Source organism: Periplaneta americana, chromosome 14, assembly GCF_040183065.1.
Source record: "Periplaneta americana isolate PAMFEO1 chromosome 14, P.americana_PAMFEO1_priV1, whole genome shotgun sequence".
NCBI classification, from domain to species: Eukaryota; Metazoa; Arthropoda; class Insecta; order Blattodea; family Blattidae; genus Periplaneta; species Periplaneta americana.
In genome coordinates, this window is record NC_091130.1 from 143,598,243 (window position 1) to 143,618,395 (window position 20,153).

General features: G+C 37.0%; 1 protein-coding gene across 2 annotated transcripts; it reads left to right on the forward strand.

Annotated features, from left to right (window-relative positions):
- On the forward strand, window positions 1–19,138 carry LOC138713791 (uncharacterized). 2 transcript variants are annotated; one of them, XM_069846215.1, is made up of 8 exons: window positions 1–337; window positions 940–1,109; window positions 2,169–2,230; window positions 5,275–5,442; window positions 9,763–9,930; window positions 10,884–11,063; window positions 12,105–12,256; window positions 18,761–19,138. In XM_069846215.1, the coding sequence occupies exons 2-7, from the start codon at window positions 941–943 to the stop codon at window positions 12,210–12,212; spliced, it is 855 nt and encodes a 284-aa protein (XP_069702316.1). In that variant the 5' UTR covers window positions 1–337; window position 940; the 3' UTR covers window positions 12,213–12,256; window positions 18,761–19,138. The 2 variants fall into 2 exon arrangements, with proteins under 2 accessions (XP_069702316.1, XP_069702315.1); XM_069846214.1 differs by having other exon boundaries at window positions 1–289.
- Window positions 19,139–20,153: the final 1,015 nt, after the last annotated feature.

The window sequence follows — 20,153 nt, forward strand, 5'->3', positions numbered from 1 at the left end:
CCTTGTATATTCTAACTGATTCCTATAGCGCAAGCAACGTCTTTTGAGAATCAAATATTTTTTCTCTCCATATAGCTGTAGCAATAAAATACTATGAACTCCAGCGTATATAAGAACATTTTTCTGTATATTGTAATTAAATAATTAAATTTTGCAGTATTGGCAATTATGTATTATGAAGAGAACGATGGGAACTGGCGGGAAATTGTGCGATATGACAATTTAGGCCTTGTCACCTGAAATTACTATTCTTGTACTTCAAGGACGAAAAGGCGGGAAAATAAGACAGGTTAATTATATTTTTAATTTAAGAATTTATCACTTACGAGTAAATAAGGTAAGAGTAGTTACTTAATCTGTGAAATTATGTGGAAGAGAGAAATTCTATGTGTATGGTGTCAAGGATTTAGTCTGAGGTATCAATATCTAAATCAGCTTTTTCTTCCTTCAGGCCTACGCTTGACCCCTATTAATTCCCATAGGACATGTAACCATTCATAACGTGACATGGGTCTGCCTGAGCTGCTTCTGCTATTTTGCAGTGTCTCATGTCTGAGTATTTTCTTTTCTTTGAGCATTTCTTTATGTATAAGTGACGGATTTTGCTGTATAAACTACCAGATTATTTAGTATTGATGGAATTGGTGAGAGACAGTATTTGGCGAGTTGAGGCCGAGGATTCGCCATAGATTACCTGGCATTCATCTTACGGTTGGGAAAAACCTTGGAAAGAACCAAATCAGGAAATCAGCCCAAGCGAGAATTGAACCCATGTCCGAGCACAGCTCTGGTTCAGCAGGCACTCACTTATACATGTCTGGCAACTGAGCTATATCAGTGGCGTTCTTGATTCTTCAAATTGTATTATACGTTATATTTTGTTTTACTGTGTATATTCTATAAACACAATTTCATTTCATTGCATTTTATATTTTATAGAATGGAGACATCTGAAGAATTTCTTACACAGATTCAAAATGGACTGTCAAGTTCTGGCATGGAAATAAATAAAGAAACTCTTAAAAGTAGTCTTCTTGAGCCCGGGAAGAAAAGATTGGAGCTCATCAAATGGATGTTGCAGAAAATGGACATAACTGTTGGAAATCAAGGTGAGACAAGTTGTAACATGAAACTAACTATTGTATGTATGTGTTATTATTATTATTATTATTATTATTATTATTATTATTATTATTATTATTATTATTATTATTATTAAACAGCTTTATTTCGCCATGAATGATGTAAATATTCTGCTGTCTATAAAATGATTTCTAATTAAGATTGTGTATGACATTACATGGAGAAAAAAAAAAGTTACGAAATTTTCACATATTTAACCATAAATATGATATTTTATGTATTTTTCACGAAAAAATAAAAAAAAAAAAATGTTCAAGAAAACTTCGCCCTGGCTGTGACCTTGAAACAAAAGTCACATAATTCACATTCGAAGAAAGTGTGGCATAATTTCAGCAATGCAGTGGCTTATGCAGAATTTTGTCAAGAGGGTGTCTTTATTAAAATTGTTTACAATGTACATTATCCATATTTTAAAAGCACTATGGAAGTGTGGATTTCTGTAGCCCCCTACAGCCCTGCCATGTAAAGATTCGATCTTTGATTTCAATCATCACAGTACCCGAGATACGTGTAGGCTCCATTTCCAGCTCTCGTTATCTAAACACAGAGTATGCTATGAACGAAACAGACACACGTGCTTCTTCCTCAATCCTTCAACTGCAACTGACGTAATTTTCATTGGTGTTTCATCATCTGTTTCACAGTTCTGCCAACCTGTGCATTATTTATGAAATGACCCTCATAGTAAATACAGTGTTTGTACAGTATATGTATTAAGTTAAATAGAGAAATAAAGGAAAAATAATTATTAATAATAACACATAAATTACATTAAATTTATTTCACTTTTAGTCATATTCACAATCCTTATAGGCCCCTAAGTATGAAAACCAATTCCTTAAAAATCTCTAAGTATTACAATAACACCCAGCTGAGAGCATAAATGTTTAATGCAATTACAAGTATCCTGTGAATTCCTGGTCATTTTTTTATTTACTATTAAATAACTGGATACTTTTCTGTTAGACCTCATGTGTTGTGAAAATTTGTCTTAACTGTGTTTCAACGTAAATGTTATTTTACAGATGTTACAAAGGTTGTGCTTGAATGTGGTTTGTGTCCGCCATCTAAACCAAATATAGTTTTGGTAAGTATTAAGTTTCAGAAATGGGACTAAAATTATAGAAATTTGATTTGTAATATGTAAACGAAGTGCCGTTTTTAAGCTACACAACATCTTGTAAGTACTGGTAGTTTGTGTACCAATTACATTCATCACTATATCTGTAAAACATGCACCTTAACTATTGCTAGAAAAGAAAGAGTAGAATGACCATTATTAACAATATAACAAGAGTAGTCTTTCATTTGCTGGAAATGTTTTTTACCTCTTTAAGCATAACTGGCACTTCCTTAAAAGTTCGTATTTGGGTCATTTGCAGAATTTGTATAACAAATGATGTCCATCAATTCTTACCCTTCCCATTATTGCATTTATAACGATAGAGTTATAAATTCCTAACAGTGAGTAGTTTCAATACTAATGTAGTAAACGTCACAAGAATTATTTCCTTCATGTGAAATATTTCACGAGAATAAAATAAAATTTTCATACTGACCGTTAAAATGCAGTGTCCATACTAGTTAAGTTTTTAAAATGGAGCATGATTATGTCCAGATAAAGGTTTGTTTGATAATGTAATTGAGAAAAAAACTAAAGAAACATTTCGTATTATCAAAACTTCTTCATTTATGTCTGAGTTTATATTTCCTTAAATATGATTACATAATTACTCTAGTCCAGTAAGTCAGCCAGGTCTGTTACACTATTCTGTTCCTATGGATATACAGTTGAAAAAGAAATCCCACAGATGTCAGCACAAGCCAAAATGATGCACAAAGACCCATTTTGATTGTACTGCTATGTTCACTCATTTTGATTTGGCGAGTTTGTGTGTCAAACTCTTGCTTTGTGTTTTAGTCTAAGCGTGCATTTTTACTCTGTCAGATCTGTTTGTGTTGTGTTTTCCACAAATAACAACATATAAAGTCAAGATCAAGAGGACATAATAATACACGTGTCCAGTAGTTAAGTTGCTATTTTGAAGATTTTTAAGCAAAAACATTTTAGGTTCACACATGCTTGTTTGCTTTGTCATGTCTGTTACCTGTCAGATCTGTTACTCCATGTCATGTCTGTTACATCATTCAAAACAGTGCTGTAAAGCAAGGTGAGTGTACAGTGACGGATTACTGTGGCAGAGACATTGCACTATATTAATACATGCAGAATATGTACTAAATAGTACTTTAATTTTGACGTTCTCAATCGTCCATTTGTTTACAATTTTTGGAAATGACTCATTTACATGAAGCAGTTCTTAGATGTTTATGATAGAAATTTTCTTTCGTGATATTGTCTTTCAGCCCCCTTAAAATATGGAAATTGTACATAATTATAAAGCACTATATGTATATATTTCCTCTTGACATGAGGTCAGGAGATGAATTTTCTACTTCACTTCTGTTATCACATGTCACCATTTCTATTTTATTGTCTGTAATATGTTAATTTTAACGTAAAATGTTTATGCTCGAATCTTAAATGATTAAAATGTTACGAACATTTCAATGTCTTACATATGTGTTGCTTAGCAACAGATCAGACTCTTGCATTGATATTATGTTTGCTGTAGGGATGAACTTACTTTCTTGCATGAATTATATTACCGTCAAATGGGGTGATATCAGACAGTTTTTTTTTTGTATTCTTTTTAAGATACCACTTGTTGTTGTTGTTTTCTAATGCCAGGCATTTGACAATAATACGATGAAAGAGTAATGGAACGGAGAAAAATTCTCTCCGGCGCCGGGATTTGAACGCGGGTTTTCAGCTCTATGTGCTGACGCTTTATAAACTAAGCCAAACCAGATTCCACCTCGGCGTCGGAAGAATCGTCTCACTTTTAAGTTCCAACTCTTGGGTTCCCTCTAGTGGCCGCCCTCTGCACTACGTCATAGATATCTATGAACCTAGGACCTGCTGAGGTGCACTCGTAATGAGTTACTAGTTGGCCGGGATCCGACAGTTCATAGATATCTATGACGTAGTGCAGAGGGCGGCCACTAGAGGGAACCCAAGAGTTGGAACTTAAAAGTGAGACGATTCTTCCGACGCCGAGGTGGAATCCGGTGTGGCTTAGTTTATAAAGCGTCAGCACGTAGAGCTGAAAACCCGGGTTCAAATCCCGGCGCCGGAGAGAATTTTTCTCCGTTCCATTACTCTTTCATCGTATGATGACGCAGAATATCTGCATGGAAATATCATATGTACTTCGGTACATTATAATAATATATATTTGACAATAAAGTCATTTGACCTCTTGCACTCCAATATTTTTCAAAGATATTGTCATGACCAGCCACTGAAGCACAGATTTTGAGGTGTTCCGAATCCATTTCTTGGTTTGATTTGCACAATGGAGAGTTAGGGGACTGATATATTCAAATTCTATGCAGGTGTTTGGCCAAACAGTCATGGCCTGTTGCCAATCTAAACGCAGCCACAGACGATTTTCGTGGTAAATCGGGAATTAACTGTGGATTTTGATGCAGAGAGTTCCATTTTTTCCCTTGTGATTGTGTTATCAAATTTTGTTTGTTGAAGTCTAAGTATGTAGATTTAATAAATCTCTTCACAGAGTAATATGTAGATTTAGTAACAGGTCTGTAAGTAGCAGTGCTGCCCTTCTTTGCTAAAGCACCCGCATTCTCGCTTCCCAGGATTCCACAATGGGATGGTATCCATTGGAATACAATTCTTTTATTGAGTGATATTAATTGAGAGAGCATTTGAGTTATTTCTGCTGTTTGAGATGAAGGTATGTGTTTAGAGACTGTTGATAGAATAGCTGCTTTGGAGTCTGACAATATAACTGCATTCCTAAATTTATTGATGTGGCATAGAAGATTCCTGAGACTTTCAGATACCACTTGTGTAATGATTGATAATTTGCGGTTTTTGTGATTATCCATTTTTATGTATATTTAGAATGTGACAATGTACAAATGATGTGCTGGCATTCAGAAATGAGCATAATACAATAATTTAAAAACTGTCTGGTGTTACCCCACAGGTTTTATAATGAAAAAAAGAAAATAAATTTATTTTTTCTTTTTATAATGTTCCAGGGTAATTGCTCAGCATCAGATAATATAGAGTTTTGGAAAAGACTTGTTCATTTTGTTACAATGTGTAAGGGGACAAAGCAGACATCTGGTGGTGATGCATCGAATGATAATGAATATCTAAATATGTGTAAGTTTTGGATGGAGTGGTCAGCCAGTGATGAGTTGAAAGTAAGCATCCAGATCTGTGTTTATATTATTCAAACTTTTTTGTGGTTACTTAATAAACAAATGGCTATTGTTTTGTCACTATATAAGTAGAAATGAGTTCTCAAATACATTATGATTAATTATTTGCGAGTCACATTTCCTCGCTATTATTGGGTGTGATGTATTGCTAGTCAGGTGTCTTTCGAGTGCCTTGCTAAGTGAATAAGATTACAGTTGCTTGATTTTAGTGTTTTTATTTTTATTTTTATTTTATTTTATTTTATTTTAAATCCACCACCAACAGAAGCAGGCTTCCAATTACAGGTGGCTTACACAGATGTATAAACAAAATACATAATAAGAGAGAAAAAAAAAACAATAAAACAAACAACACAAACAAAAGAAAGAAAATATATAATGGTAATAGATGCTAGAATATTATAATATTACAGTTAATATAGTGCCAAATGTCAATATAATGATGCAAAATTATTTAAAAACTTGAGTAAAAACATTACAATACACTTCTTCATAATTTAAATATCTAAGGAAATACAATGCTTTTTAATATTGTATGAAATTTTTCAATTGTTAAACTGAAATCCAATTGAGAATCACAGTTTAAAGACAGAGTTGTAAGTATTACACATAACAAACAATAGAGAGTTCTTGAAGAAAACAGTTCTAGGAATAGGAATGATAAAAGGTTACCTATGACGTAATTCTGTTCTTTTTACATTGAACTGAAGGAATTTAAGAAAATCACAGTTATTCAATATACCATTAACAGTCTTATAGAGTAAAATTTGGCTATTTATTAATCGTCGAGATTTTAAAGTTTTATAATTAAATTCAAAAAGTAACTCATTATATGAAATTTGCTTGTCATGAGACGATACGTGATATTTTTTAAAATATAAATAACGTAAAAATCTTTTCTGTATCCTTTCTATTTGCATCTGATGGGACTGGAACTGAGGTGACCATATTATTTTGTCTTTATGAGATAATAAGTAATGTTTCTTTACACTGTGAAGAAATCAGTAGTGTATGACCTAGAGCTTTTATGACGAGGACATCAAAATGTTGCATATGAAATATTCTTTGCAAGGAGTGTTTCTTTACAATATACTTTTCAAAACTGAGTCAGTTTCTAGGACAGTGGCTCTTGGTGACGCGACGTTTTGTTTTATAGTGTCTCACAACACCTCGCAATACCTTAACATGGTCTGCTTACGCTGGATCCATCCTCTTGGCATCTTGCAGAAAATGTCTCTGATGAAACATTATTGTAGCATCTAGTGTGGGGCATGCTCATATAATATCGCACAAAAGCATTGTGCTGATCTTAAACTGTAACACCATTTAGAACATATTGAGGAAACAAAACATATTTTGATGAGCAAATATACAGGATGATCCAATTGGGAAGACTTACTTACTGGCTTTTAAGGAACCTGGAGGTTCATTGCCACCCTCACATAAGTCCGCCATTGATCCCTATCCTGATCAAGATTAATCCAGTCTCTACCATCATATCCTACCTCCCTCAAATCCATTTTCCCACCTACGTCTCGGCCTCCCCAAAGGTCTTTTTCCCTCCGGCCTGCCAACTAACACTCTATATGCATTTCTGGATTCGCCCATACGTGCTACATGTCCTGCCCATCTCAAACGTCTGGATTTTATTTTCCTAATTATGTCAGGTGAAGAATACAATGCGTGCAGCTCTGCATTGTGTAACTTTCTCCATTCTCCTGTAACGTCATCCCTCTTAGCCCCAAATATTTTCCTAAGAACCTTATTCTCAAACACCCTTAATCTCTGTTCCTCTCTCAAAGTGAGAGTCCAAGTTTCACAACTATACAGAACAACTGGTAATATAACTGTTTTATAAATTCTAACTTTCAGATTTTTTGACAGCATACTGGATGGCAAAAGCTTCTCAACCAAATAATAACACGCATTTCCCATATTTATTCTGCGTTTAATTTCCTCCCGAGTGTCATTTATATTTGTTACTGTTGCTCCAAGATATTTGAATTTTTCCACCTCTTCGAAGGATAAATCTCCAATTTTTATAGTTCCATTTCGTACAATATTCTGGTCACGAGACATAATCATATACTTAGTGTTTTCGGGATTTACTTCCAACCCTATCGCTTTACTTGCTTCAACTAGAATTTCCGCGTTTTCCCTAAAAACAAAGACATAAAATAAAAACTCTGTGACATGAGAACTGTTGCTACGAGGGGGATCCAAGAAATAATGACCGTTCGCGCATACCCACCGCGCGCAGCTGACTCCCCTTCCTTGTTTGAAGGTCAACTGGCTTCCTTAACATGTGTTCTCATAATGTTGTGAGTACTGGTTGCAACAAGTCGCCATTGTGCATTTTGTGTTACTTCAAAATGAACGACGTGATTGATAATCCCGCCGACTGTGAGGTGAGGAGTGTGATTCGATTTTTGAATGCCCGACATTTAAAACCTGCAGAAATTTACCGGCAATTGAAAGAAGTGTATGGTGATACTGTAATGAATGAAAGAAATGTGAGAAAATGGTGCGAAATGTTCAACAATGGGCGAACAAATGTCCACGATGAAAATCGACCCGGACGCCCATCACTCATCACAGAAGACCTGAAGACTAAAGTGAACGACAGAATCTTGCAAGACAGGCGCACATCACTCGACGAATTGCATATTGCCTTTCCTGACATTTCTCGTTCTTTGCTTGGTGAAATTGTGTCGCAACATCTTGGCTACCACAAAATCTGTGCACGATGGGTTCCACGGCAACTGAGTGACCAACACAAAACTCAGAGAATGGCCTCAGCATTGACATTCTTGATGCGATATCACACAGATGGAGACGCCTTTCTTGATCAAATTGTGACTGGTGATGAGACCTGGGTGTCTCACAACACCCCAGAGACCAAGCGCCAATCACGTGAGTGGCATCATCCCTCATCACCCAAGAAACCGAGAAAATTCAAACAGACTCTCTCAACACAAAAAGTCATGGCTACTGTCTTTTGGGATCGCAAAGGTGTTCTTTTGCTGGATTTCATGCCAAAAGGCACTACAATCAATGCAAATCGTTATTGTGAGACTTTACAAAAACTACGGCGAGCCATCCAAAACAAGAGGCGAGGAATGCTTTCGAGAGGAGTTGTGCTTCTTCACGACAACGCCCGCCCGCCCGCCCGCACACTGCTGCTTCAACTCGAGAATTGCTGGATCAATTCGGTTGGGAAATCTTTGATCATCCGCCCTATAGTCCAGACCTTGCTCCTAGCGATTTTCACCTTTTCACTAAGCTGAAAGACTTTCTGGGTGGTACGCGTTTTGGAAGTGATGAAGAGTTGAAGAAGACAGTGAACACCTGGCTTAATGAACTGGCGGCAGAGGAGTATAACACGGGAATTCTAAAGCTAATGAACAGATACGACAAATGTTTAAATGTAGGTGGTGATTATGTAGAGAAGTAAAGGAAGCTTCAGTTATATAACAGACTTTGTTTTTTTCAAATAAATATTTTTTTTTTTTTAATTATTACAACAAAACGGTCGTTATTTCCTGGATCCCCCTCGTATTTGTCTTTCAGTGGTCTGTGGGAGGATGGGAGTTTTGACTACATTAGACCTCAACATACCCACTAATGTTTACACAACACAGATATCATAAGGTTAATTAAGACTATTTTTGTACATGTTATTTTACTAACAAACAATAAACAATTGTTCCCATGTATTTGTAACTTCTCAGGGGTATTATTTGACAATTTAAAATTCACTGCCACATAATATTTATCATCATCATTATTATTATTATTATTATTATTATTATTATTATTATTATTATTATTATTATTATTATTTTATTTACAAATCACAGTAGAACTTCCTCTTCTTCCCATTTCATCTTCACTATAAATAAGAATTTAATTTACCTAGCTGTTTTAGATTGCTTGCATTGAAGGAACTATATAATTTTATATATATATATATATATATATATATATATATATATATATTTACTAATGATGGGTTCTTGACTGCTCGTCATTGACCCATATATATGAAGCCAGTTCTGTAGACCAATTTACAAACAAGTCATTGCTCAGGGTGTGCCATATGAGGCTGGTCTACACTACATCCGCAATGAGATCTATCTGTAATTTTCTTAAATTTTCATGGTGAGATATACTGTCGGGGGCTTTGGTCATGTCATAAAACCTGTTAATACTTTTTCTCGGATATCTTTGGACACTTCACATTTTTAGTAATTGTTAACATTATGTGTGTTTCTTATATTTTCAATTTATCTCATTTAACAGAATATGTTTCAATCAAAAAAGAAGAAAAATGTTTTGTCACCAAAGATTCCATGCCCTGAAATGAAAGGCATAGAAGTGGATGATTTAAAAAGAAAGCAAATGGCACAAGTTTCTCTTATAAGGAAGCTGGAGAAAGAAAGGGATACACAAGAATCAACAGAAGATGAGGTGAGAATTACTCAACTTGCTTTACATCATCCGAGTTCGTCATCCTTTGGGAACATAATTCATCATTCTGTATGGTATTCTAGGGAAGAGTATGTGCATTGACCTGTCTGGAAAATGGCATGCTGATTTGTGTGGGAAGAGGAATAGAAAAATATGCAAAACTTCGTATTCACTGCATGTTCACTTTTCAATATTTAGCAGTGAAATGTCCTGTTGTGTATTTTCTGTGTTACATATTGAATTCCTGTGCTTATGATTTTAATACTAATTTCATCGTTTTTAGAATAACTCTTCTCGGGTTCTCAGCCAGGTGAGTTGGAGATTAGCTTCCAAGCTTTCGATGGCTAGCTCTGCCATCTTCTTCAGGGACGAAATGATGTGGGACCACGTCTAGCCGGTATATATGCAAAAGTAGGGCTTCCCGCTGTGGGCCAATCAGGAGCTAGTTCCTAGTCCCGACCGCCAGGCGCATTCTGGTTGGTGGACACGTCAGCCAATCAGGAGCCACTTGCTGGTCCCGACTGTCTGCCGTGTGCTGGTGGTCTAAGCGTATTGATGGCAGGTTTCCATGCCGTTTCAACAGAGACGGGGGTCTACAGCTGAGTACGGCATGGAAACCTGCCATCAATACGCTTAGACCACCAGCACACGGCAGACAGTCGGGACCAGCAAGTGGCTCCTGATTGGCTGACGTGTCCACCAACCAGAATGCGCCTGGCGGTCGGGACTAGGAACTAGCTCCTGATTGGCCCGCAGCGGGAAGCCCTACTTTTGCATATATACCGGCTACACGTGGTCCCACATCACTTCGTCCCTGAAGAAGATGGCAGAGCTAGCCGTCGAAAGCTTGGAAGCTAATCTCCAACTCACCTGGCTGAGAAACCGAGAAGAGTTATTCTACATCAAACGCCGGGAAAGCCTCAAGTCATACATTCATCGTTTTTATTTTATAGGATGGAGATAGCAGTAGTGAGAGTGTCAGTTTCGAAGAAGTAGAAAAGCTCGGACAGAAGATCAATAGTTTCAAACTCATGTTCAATTCCTTGATTCTAAACACATCCCAAATTACTCGTTTGGATGAGTCCAGTGAAGGGATATCTGATTTACTTTGTAGTGTGCAAAAGATTATAACGGTAAGATATCTTAATTTCATAAACAATATTATAGACTATATTATTTATGCAACATCTTGTAATAAAATAAATGGCGTTCCCTATCTTGACATTTGATATTTGTTTACAAAGTTAAGAGGACTTCCAAATCTTTTGTGACTTGAATATTTCATTTCATTTATTATATTCCATAGATCTTACATGAGCAATGAAGCTTTAAGATGTGGAACAAGTCAAAATTTTACAATATTACAATTACAAATTTTACATATTTTTACAATTTTGTAATTTGCTACAATTTTTTACTTTTTTTTTTTTTTTTTTACAATATTTTGGGCAGCTGTAGTGAGATGATAATATAACATTACTCTTTACATTCACGTTATTATTGCTGAGAATGGATGGATATTTCCATTTTTGTTCTTCATTTGTTATCTAAAGAATTATATGTACCTCAAATTGAAAACTTCTTTAGACAAAAGTGCAGAATCTTATGTGGTCTGATCTCCGCCCTAGATCATATATGTAACAGATAACTCCTTGCTACGTTAAAATCGGCAGCACTTTGAAGAGAACAACCGCCAGGATCACCACCCGTCCACCATAAATGAACACGAGATGGCAGCACAGTCGCTAATGCAATTCAAATGAGAATTATGACGTGACTCCTTATGTAACAACTAGATGGCAGCGTAGTAAACCTGACAAAAGTTGTTAACCTCAAAGCCTATAAGCCCGACATATGTTACATATATGATCTAGGTCTCTGTATTGAATTGAATTTATTGTTTACAAATTGTATATCACTGGACTTAACTTGAACTTTTAAGACATTTTGATAAGGGGTAATTTGTAAATTATATTTCATTATAAAGTTTCAGTATATTTATTGTAAATTTATCTTAGATAATGACTGTGTGGAATATGTGAAGTGTAACGGAATCTTTTATTCTATACAATGAAAAAATGTGTTACATTTTTATTTACATTAAAATTGTATGGAGATAGAAAGTTTCTGCAACAATGCTTGCTGAATTTTTTACTTACAATAATTTATTTCAGCTCTGTGAAGATGCTAAACGAATAATGGCAGGATTAGAATCTCTCTCCATCACCAAGATCGATGAATCAACTCTCAGTGAAATTCCAAACTTTGGAATGCAGAAGTAAATTCAGTTTTCTGATGTTATGTGAATTATGAAAATGATAAATTTGTAAGTGAATTATCGCTTGTATTGTGGGACAATGTTAATAGATTACTTTTATATTATTTATGTTATAAGATTAGATTTATTTCAAGATTTAATCATCATCATAATCTTCTTCATAACGGCCCTTATAGATAGCTTTTGTCTTTCAGATGACAGCTTTCCAATCATTCCTATTTAAATCTCTCAGTTGCCACATCTTCATTCCCACGTAAGCTCCTCTTGCATATCATCTATTTGTCTTACTGTCGGCTTGACAATTTTTCTTTTACCACCTGGATTTTCATCCAGAAAGTTCTTAGAATTCTATTATTCTTTTTAAATGGGTTTCATATGAAGAGAGCCTAGATGTGTAGGCATTTGTGATACGTAAAATAGAAGCAAAAAAGCACTGTAAATTTATATTACCGAAGTACATATGATGTTTCCGTGCAGCAATTCTGCATTACCATATGGTGAAGAATGGGTAAAATGGAGAAAAATTCTCTCCGGCACTGGGATTCAAACCCGGGTTTTCAGGTATACATGCTGACACTTCATCCACTAAGCCACACCAGATTCAAATCCCGACATCATATTGAATCCTTCTCAGTTTAAGTTCTACCTCTCTGTTCCTTTTTGGTGGTCTACCCTCATGTACTGTGTCACAGAATATGTGACAGTGGCACAATGTCCAACACACTATGTACAGAGGTGCACTCATTACGAGTGACTAAGTGGCCACTGGACATTGTGCCATTGTCACATATTCTGTGACAAAGTACATGATGGTAGGTCACCAAAGGGGAACAGAGAGTTAGAACTTTAAACTGAGAAGGATTGAATCCGGCATCGGGATTTGAATCCGGTGTGGCTTAGTGGATAAAGCGTCAGAACATAGAGCTGAAAACCCAGGTTCGAATTCCTGTGCTCCATTCTACCCATTCTTCACTGTAAATTTAAAAAAAGCTAATATACTGGGTGTTCATTTCAAAGTGTGTCATGATGTCACTGTTGTGAGTCAGCGATTTGAAGCGAGTTTCAGCTTTTATGTCAGAGAAGTTGCCTATTATTCAAGGCGTTCGATCTGAACTTGAGAACGTGTACTGTATAACTTGAACGTCGTAGCAACAGATGGCGGTCTGTACGGTCTGTGTGCTACCATAACCTCTTTCGAACTGTGTTTTGCGCGGCCAAGTCGTACGCAGGGTATTTGTTATCATCGGTTGCGTACGGCAACATTCCACAACACAAATCAAATGCTCCGTGTCCATGTTGACCGTCCAAGTTAATGTCAACAAATAAGTAAATAATCGTCTTGACCCTCTCCCCATAAAGAAAAAAACTCACCTCACATTCCTGCCACTTCTGGCGTTACTGTACGTACCGCTAAGTACTCTTCAGAATGAACGCCGTACTTGCCAGGCAACTTCTCTGGCACATAGGTAATATGCCTCTGCGGAAATGTAGGAAGATTGAATTCTCTAGGCTCATCGGCTAGCCACATGATGGCATACAGCGGCAACTTCTCTGGCACATAGGTAATATGCCTCTGCGGAAATGTAGGAAGATTGAATTCTCTAGGCTCATCGGCTAGCCACATGATGGCATACAGCGGCAACTTTTCTGGCACATAGGTAATATGCCTCTGCGGAAATGTAGGAAGATTGAATTCTCTAGGCTCATCGGCTAGCCACATGATGGCATACAGCGGCAACTTCTCTGGCACATAGGTAATATGCCTCTGCGGAAATGTAGGAAGATTGAATTCTCTAGGCTCATCGGCTAGCCACATGATGGCATACAGCGGCAACTTTTCTGGCACATAGGTAATATGCCTCTGCGGAAATGTAGGAAGATTGAATTCTCTAGGCTCATCGGCTAGCCACATGATGGCATACAGCGGCAACTTCTCTGGCACATAGGTAATATGCCTCTGCGGAAATGTAGGAAGATTGAATTCTCTAGGCTCATCGGCTAGCCACATGATGGCATACAGCGGCAACTTTTCTGGCACATAGGTAATATGCCTCTGCGGAAATGTAGGAAGATTGAATTCTCTAGGCTCATCGGCTAGCCACATGATGGCATACAGCGGCAACTTCTCTGGCACATAGGTAATATGCCTCTGCGGAAATGTAGGAAGATTGAATTCTCTAGGCTCATCGGCTAGCCACATGATGGCATACAGCGGCAACTTCTCTGGCACATAGGTAATATGCCTCTGCGGAAATGTAGGAAGATTGAATTCTCTAGGCTCATCGGCTAGACACATGATGGCATACAGCGGCAACTTCTCTGGCACATAGGTAATATGCCTCTGCGGAAATGTAGGAAGATTGAATTCTCTAGGCTCATCGGCTAGACACATGATGGCATACAGCGGCAACTTCTCTGGCACATAGGTAATATGCCTCTGCGGAAATGTAGGAAGATTGAATTCTCTAGGCTCATCGGCTAGACACATGATGGCATACAGCGGCAACTTCTCTGGCACATAGGTAATATGCCTCTGCGGAAATGTAGGAAGATTGAATTCTCTAGGCTCATCGGCTAGACACATGATGGCATACAGCGGCAACTTCTCTGGCACATAGGTAATATGCCTCTGCGGAAATGTAGGAAGATTGAATTCTCTAGGCTCATCGGCTAGCCACATGATGGCATACAGCGGCAACTTCTCTGGCACATAGGTAATATGCCTCTGCGGAAATGTAGGAAGATTGAATTCTCTAGGCTCATCGGCTAGCCACATGATGGCATACAGCGGCAACTTTTCTGGCACATAGGTAATATGCCTCTGCGGAAATGTAGGAAGATTGAATTCTCTAGGCTCATCGGCTAGCCACATGATGGCATACAGCGGCAACTTCTCTGGCACATAGGTAATATGCCTCTGCGGAAATGTAGGAAGATTGAATTCTCTAGGCTCATCGGCTAGCCACATGATGGCATACAGCGGCAACTTCTCTGGCACATAGGTAATATGCCTCTGCGGAAATGTAGGAAGATTGAATTCTCTAGGCTCATCGGCTAGACACATGATGGCATACAGCGGCAACTTCTCTGGCACATAGGTAATATGCCTCTGCGGAAATGTAGGAAGATTGAATTCTCTATGCTCATCGGCTAGACACATGATGGCATACAGCGGCAACTTCTCTGGCACATAGGTAATATGCCTCTGCGGAAATGTAGGAAGATTGAATTCTCTAGGCTCATCGGCTAGACACATGATGGCATACAGCGGCAACTTCTCTGGCACATAGGTAATATGCCTCTGCGGAAATGTAGGAAGATTGAATTCTCTAGGCTCATCGGCTAGACACATGATGGCATACAGCGGCAACTTCTCTGGCACATACGTAATATGCCTCTGCGGAAATGTAGGAAGATTGAATTCTCTAGGCTCATCGGCTAGCCACATGATGGCATACAGCGGCAACTTTTCTGGCACATAGGTAATATGCCTCTGCGGAAATGTAGGAAGATTGAATTCTCTAGGCTCATCGGCTAGCCACATGATGGCATACAGCGGCAACTTTTCTGGCACATAGGTAATATGCCTCTGCGGAAATGTAGGAAGATTGAATTCTCTAGGCTCATCGGCTAGCCACATGATGGCATACAGCGGCAACTTTTCTGGCACATAGGTAATATGCCTCTGCGGAAATGTAGGAAGATTGAATTCTCTAGGCTCATCGGCTAGCCACATGATGGCATACAGCGGCAACTTCTCTGGCACATAGGTAATATGCCTCTGCGGAAATGTAGGAAGATTGAATTCTCTAGGCTCATCGGCTAGCCACATGATGGCATACAGCGGCAACTTTTCTGGCACATAGGTAATATGCCTCTGCGGAAATGTAGGAAGATTGAATTCTCTAGGCTCATCGGCTAGACACATGATGGCATACAGCGGCAACTTCTCTGGCACATAGGTAATATGCCTCTGCGGAAATGTAGGAAGATTGAATTCTCTAGGCTCATCGGCTAGCCACATGATGGCATACAGCGGCAACTTCTCTGGCACATAGGTAATATGCCTCTGCGGAAATGTAGGAAGATTGAATTCTCTAGGCTCATCGGCTAGACACATGATGGCATACAGCGGCAACTTCTCTGGCACATAGGTAATATGCCTCTGCGGAAATGTAGGAAGATTGAATTCTCTAGGCTCATCGGCTAGCCACATGATGGCATACAGCGGCAACTTTTCTGGCACATAGGTAATATGCCTCTGCGGAAATGTAGGAAGATTGAATTCTCTAGGCTCATCGGCTAGCCACATGATGGCATACAGCGGCAACTTCTCTGGCACATAGGTAATATGCCTCTGCGGAAATGTAGGAAGATTGAATTCTCTAGGCTCATCGGCTAGCCACATGATGGCATACAGCGGCAACTTTTCTGGCACATAGGTAATATGCCTCTGCGGAAATGTAGGAAGATTGAATTCTCTAGGCTCATCGGCTAGCCACATGATGGCATACAGTGGCAACTTCTCTGGCACATAGGTAATATGCCTCTGCGGAAATGTAGGAAGATTGAATTCTCTAGGCTCATCGGCTAGCCACATGATGGCATACAGTGGCAACTTCTCTGGCACATAGGTAATATGCCTCTGCAGAAATGTAGGAAGATTGAATTCTCTAGGCTCATCGGCTAGACACATGATGGCATACAGCGGCAACTTCTCTGGCACATAGGTAATATGCCTCTGCGGAAATGTAGGAAGATTGAATTCTCTAGGCTCATCGGCTAGACACATGATGGCATACAGCGGCAACTTCTCTGGCACATTGGTAATATGCCTCTGCGGAAATGTAGGAAGATTGAATTCTCTAGGCTCATCGGCTAGACACATGATGGCATACAGCGAGCCATGACACACTTTGAACTGAACACTCAGTATTTTATCTCCTAATTTATATTATATTCTTGCAACATAAATTGTTGGTTGCACATTACAATGTACATTTTTAGATTTTTTTATGTTAAATTCCGTCTTCCATAGGATAGTACAGTTTTCGTCACAGGAAAAGATAGTTTTACATCAACTGACGTAACTAGAGTATATTTGAAGCAAATGTGTTTCTGTCTACCACAACTGTAGATGTTAATTCATTTAACACTTCCCATTGAAGCAGCAAAATTTGTATTTAAAAAATTAACGCAGAAACACTTCCGATTTTGAGCAACACTTTAAGTGCAATTTAGCATGTTTCATTGCGCTTGTATGTAATTCTTTCGGAATATATATGATAGGAACTTTCTTGTATTAAATTTTAACGTACCTTGTTAACATGTTTCGACCTATTTTCGGTCATCTTCGGAACTGGTCGTTGTTGGTCTTGGCGCCTCTTGTTTCCAGTGTGGGTGCATTCGTAGTGTAGAGTCAAAGAGTGTGTGTGTTTTGAAATTGAGTTGTGTGTTGAGAATATCATTGGGGTGTGTTTTCGTGTGTTCATATTGTTCTAGTGTGTTGAGTTTCTGGCTTTTTGGTTGGATGTGCAGTATTTCCATGTCTGTGTTGATGTCTCTGTAGGTGTGGTTGGCATTTATGATGTGTTCTGCATATGTGGAGGTGTTTTGTAATTTTGTTATGGCTGTGATGTGTTCTTTGTAACGTGTTTGAAATGATCTGCCTGTCTGTCCTATGTAGAAGTTATTGCAGGTGTTAGATTTGAGTTTGTATACGCCTGTGTGGTTGTATTTGTTTGTTTGTTTGTTTGTGTGTTGAGATGTTTTTGCAGAGTGTTATTTGTTCTGTATACGATGTTGTAGTTTAATTTCTTGAATGAGGTTGCAATTTTATATGTGTTTTTGTTTTCGTATGTTAGTGTGATGTATTTTTTGTGTTTGTATTCTTCTATTTTTTGTGGTTTTGTTTTGTCTTACGTATTATGTTGTCTATTATGTTAGGGTTATATCCGTTTTCTTGTGCTATGTATTTGATTGTGTTTAGTTCTTCGTTGTAATCCTGTTGGTTCATTGGTATGTTGAGTAGTCTTGTGTACCATTGTTCGGAATGCAGCTTGTTTGTGTTGTGTGGGGTGGTTGGATGTGTTGTTTATGTGTGTTGTTGTTGTTGTGGGTTTTCTGTATACTTTGAATGTGTGTTTGTTATCAGAAATAAGCACTTATTCTTCAAATAAAGTAAGAGCTTAGGTAGGCAAAATAAAAATTGGCCTTGTAACTCGTAATACCTAGAAACACATTTAAATCTACATAAAATTGGCGTGTATCAAACCAGTAATAAAAGGCATTTTGCCAAACATCTGGGCTCCATATGTTAGTAACAATATTGATATCTTTATACAGTAATATGATATATATATATATATATATATATATATATATATATATATATATATTTCGTCACAGCATTTCTTGCCTGTAATGGTAGACCTCACATTTTTAGATATCTTTATATAAATTTTGAAGTTCCATATTTGTTCTAATTTGCTACTGTAGTTATCATGATCACTTATAGATCCACATAATTTCCTCACTATTTTCATTTTCCAGGTGTTAAGGAGTGACGCATCATTAGCAAGAATGGTTAGTGGTTTTAAGTATATTCAGGAAGGCAATTATGTGATAATATTTTTTTGTGTTTTGTTAGTCACTTTAAGTTTATATTAATTAATTTGGCTTCGTCTGGTAATAAGTCGTTTTAATTTTGGAAGAATAGGATTAAATTATAACTTTACTGATTTGTTAAGAAAGTTGGTTGTTGTCAGAATTGTTTGTCTGTACTTAAAGGTTGAAACACCCATTTCAACCTACATTTTAAGGTTTACCATTCATTCCACAAATAATTTTTAATGCTACATTTTGTGTGTCAAATTGTTTCTTTGTGGTACAGTTTCAAATAAAAATGGTCTACATTTAGAGTCCATGAAATTTTGCAAGATGCAATAATATTTTATCAGTTTTTTTCTCTAGGTTTTCATATTCTTACCATAACCCCCTCCTCCACCCCCAAAAAAAAATGCACTTTTGAATCATAAAATAACGTGAAAAAAAAATCACAGTTCAAGTTTTTAAATGATTAGTGTAATACTTGTTTTTATTTGCAAATAATAATAATAATAATAATAATAATAATGTTTTTAGTAATTTTTTCATAATGTCTCCTCTTCCTTTTTTTTTTCCTAGATAACATATTTCGTTCTGCCATTTTGTCAACAAATGAATGCAGCCATGTATTAAAATCTATAAAAAAAAATGTAAAAAAACTTAAAATTGATGCTGAAAAATGCTCTATCTACCACACTTGTTTATGATCTTAGGCAGAATTACAATACTTGCATATAATATATCATATAATTTTAAAATAACACCGCGAATTGGGCAATAAAACCGAAATCTTAATATTTTCTCGTAACATTGATGCAGCTCCATTTTTGGATGCTGATAACTTAATGTCTACGACATGTTTATAAGAACATGTTGCTTGTAAACAAAAGAGTAAAGACTGATCTATTCAAAAATGAAGTTTATTTTATTCCCAAAATAAATTATATCTGTTCAAACACAAAAACATGTCATCTTTTTCCTAATTTTACAGACATTTAACCACTTGCTATAGCTAAACTGAGCTACTGGTACCTACTTTGGTCCAAGGTTATACAATAAAATAATTGATAAATACCCAAATTTGGAAAATTTTAGTATCAGGAATTTCAAAAATAGCGTTAGGAATTTAATTTTTAAAGAATATATATTGATTTAATATGTATATGTACTTGTATGACTTAAATTGTTAAAATTGAAATTGTATTTTTAAATTTAATTTATTCCTGTAATTTTTTTTTTCTTGACCCAGTTTGTGTCAAAAAATTATCTTTGTGTTTATCTTTGTGTTTAGATATCTCTCTGAGCACGAGTTTTTACTCCTTCAGGGAAGAACTAAGAT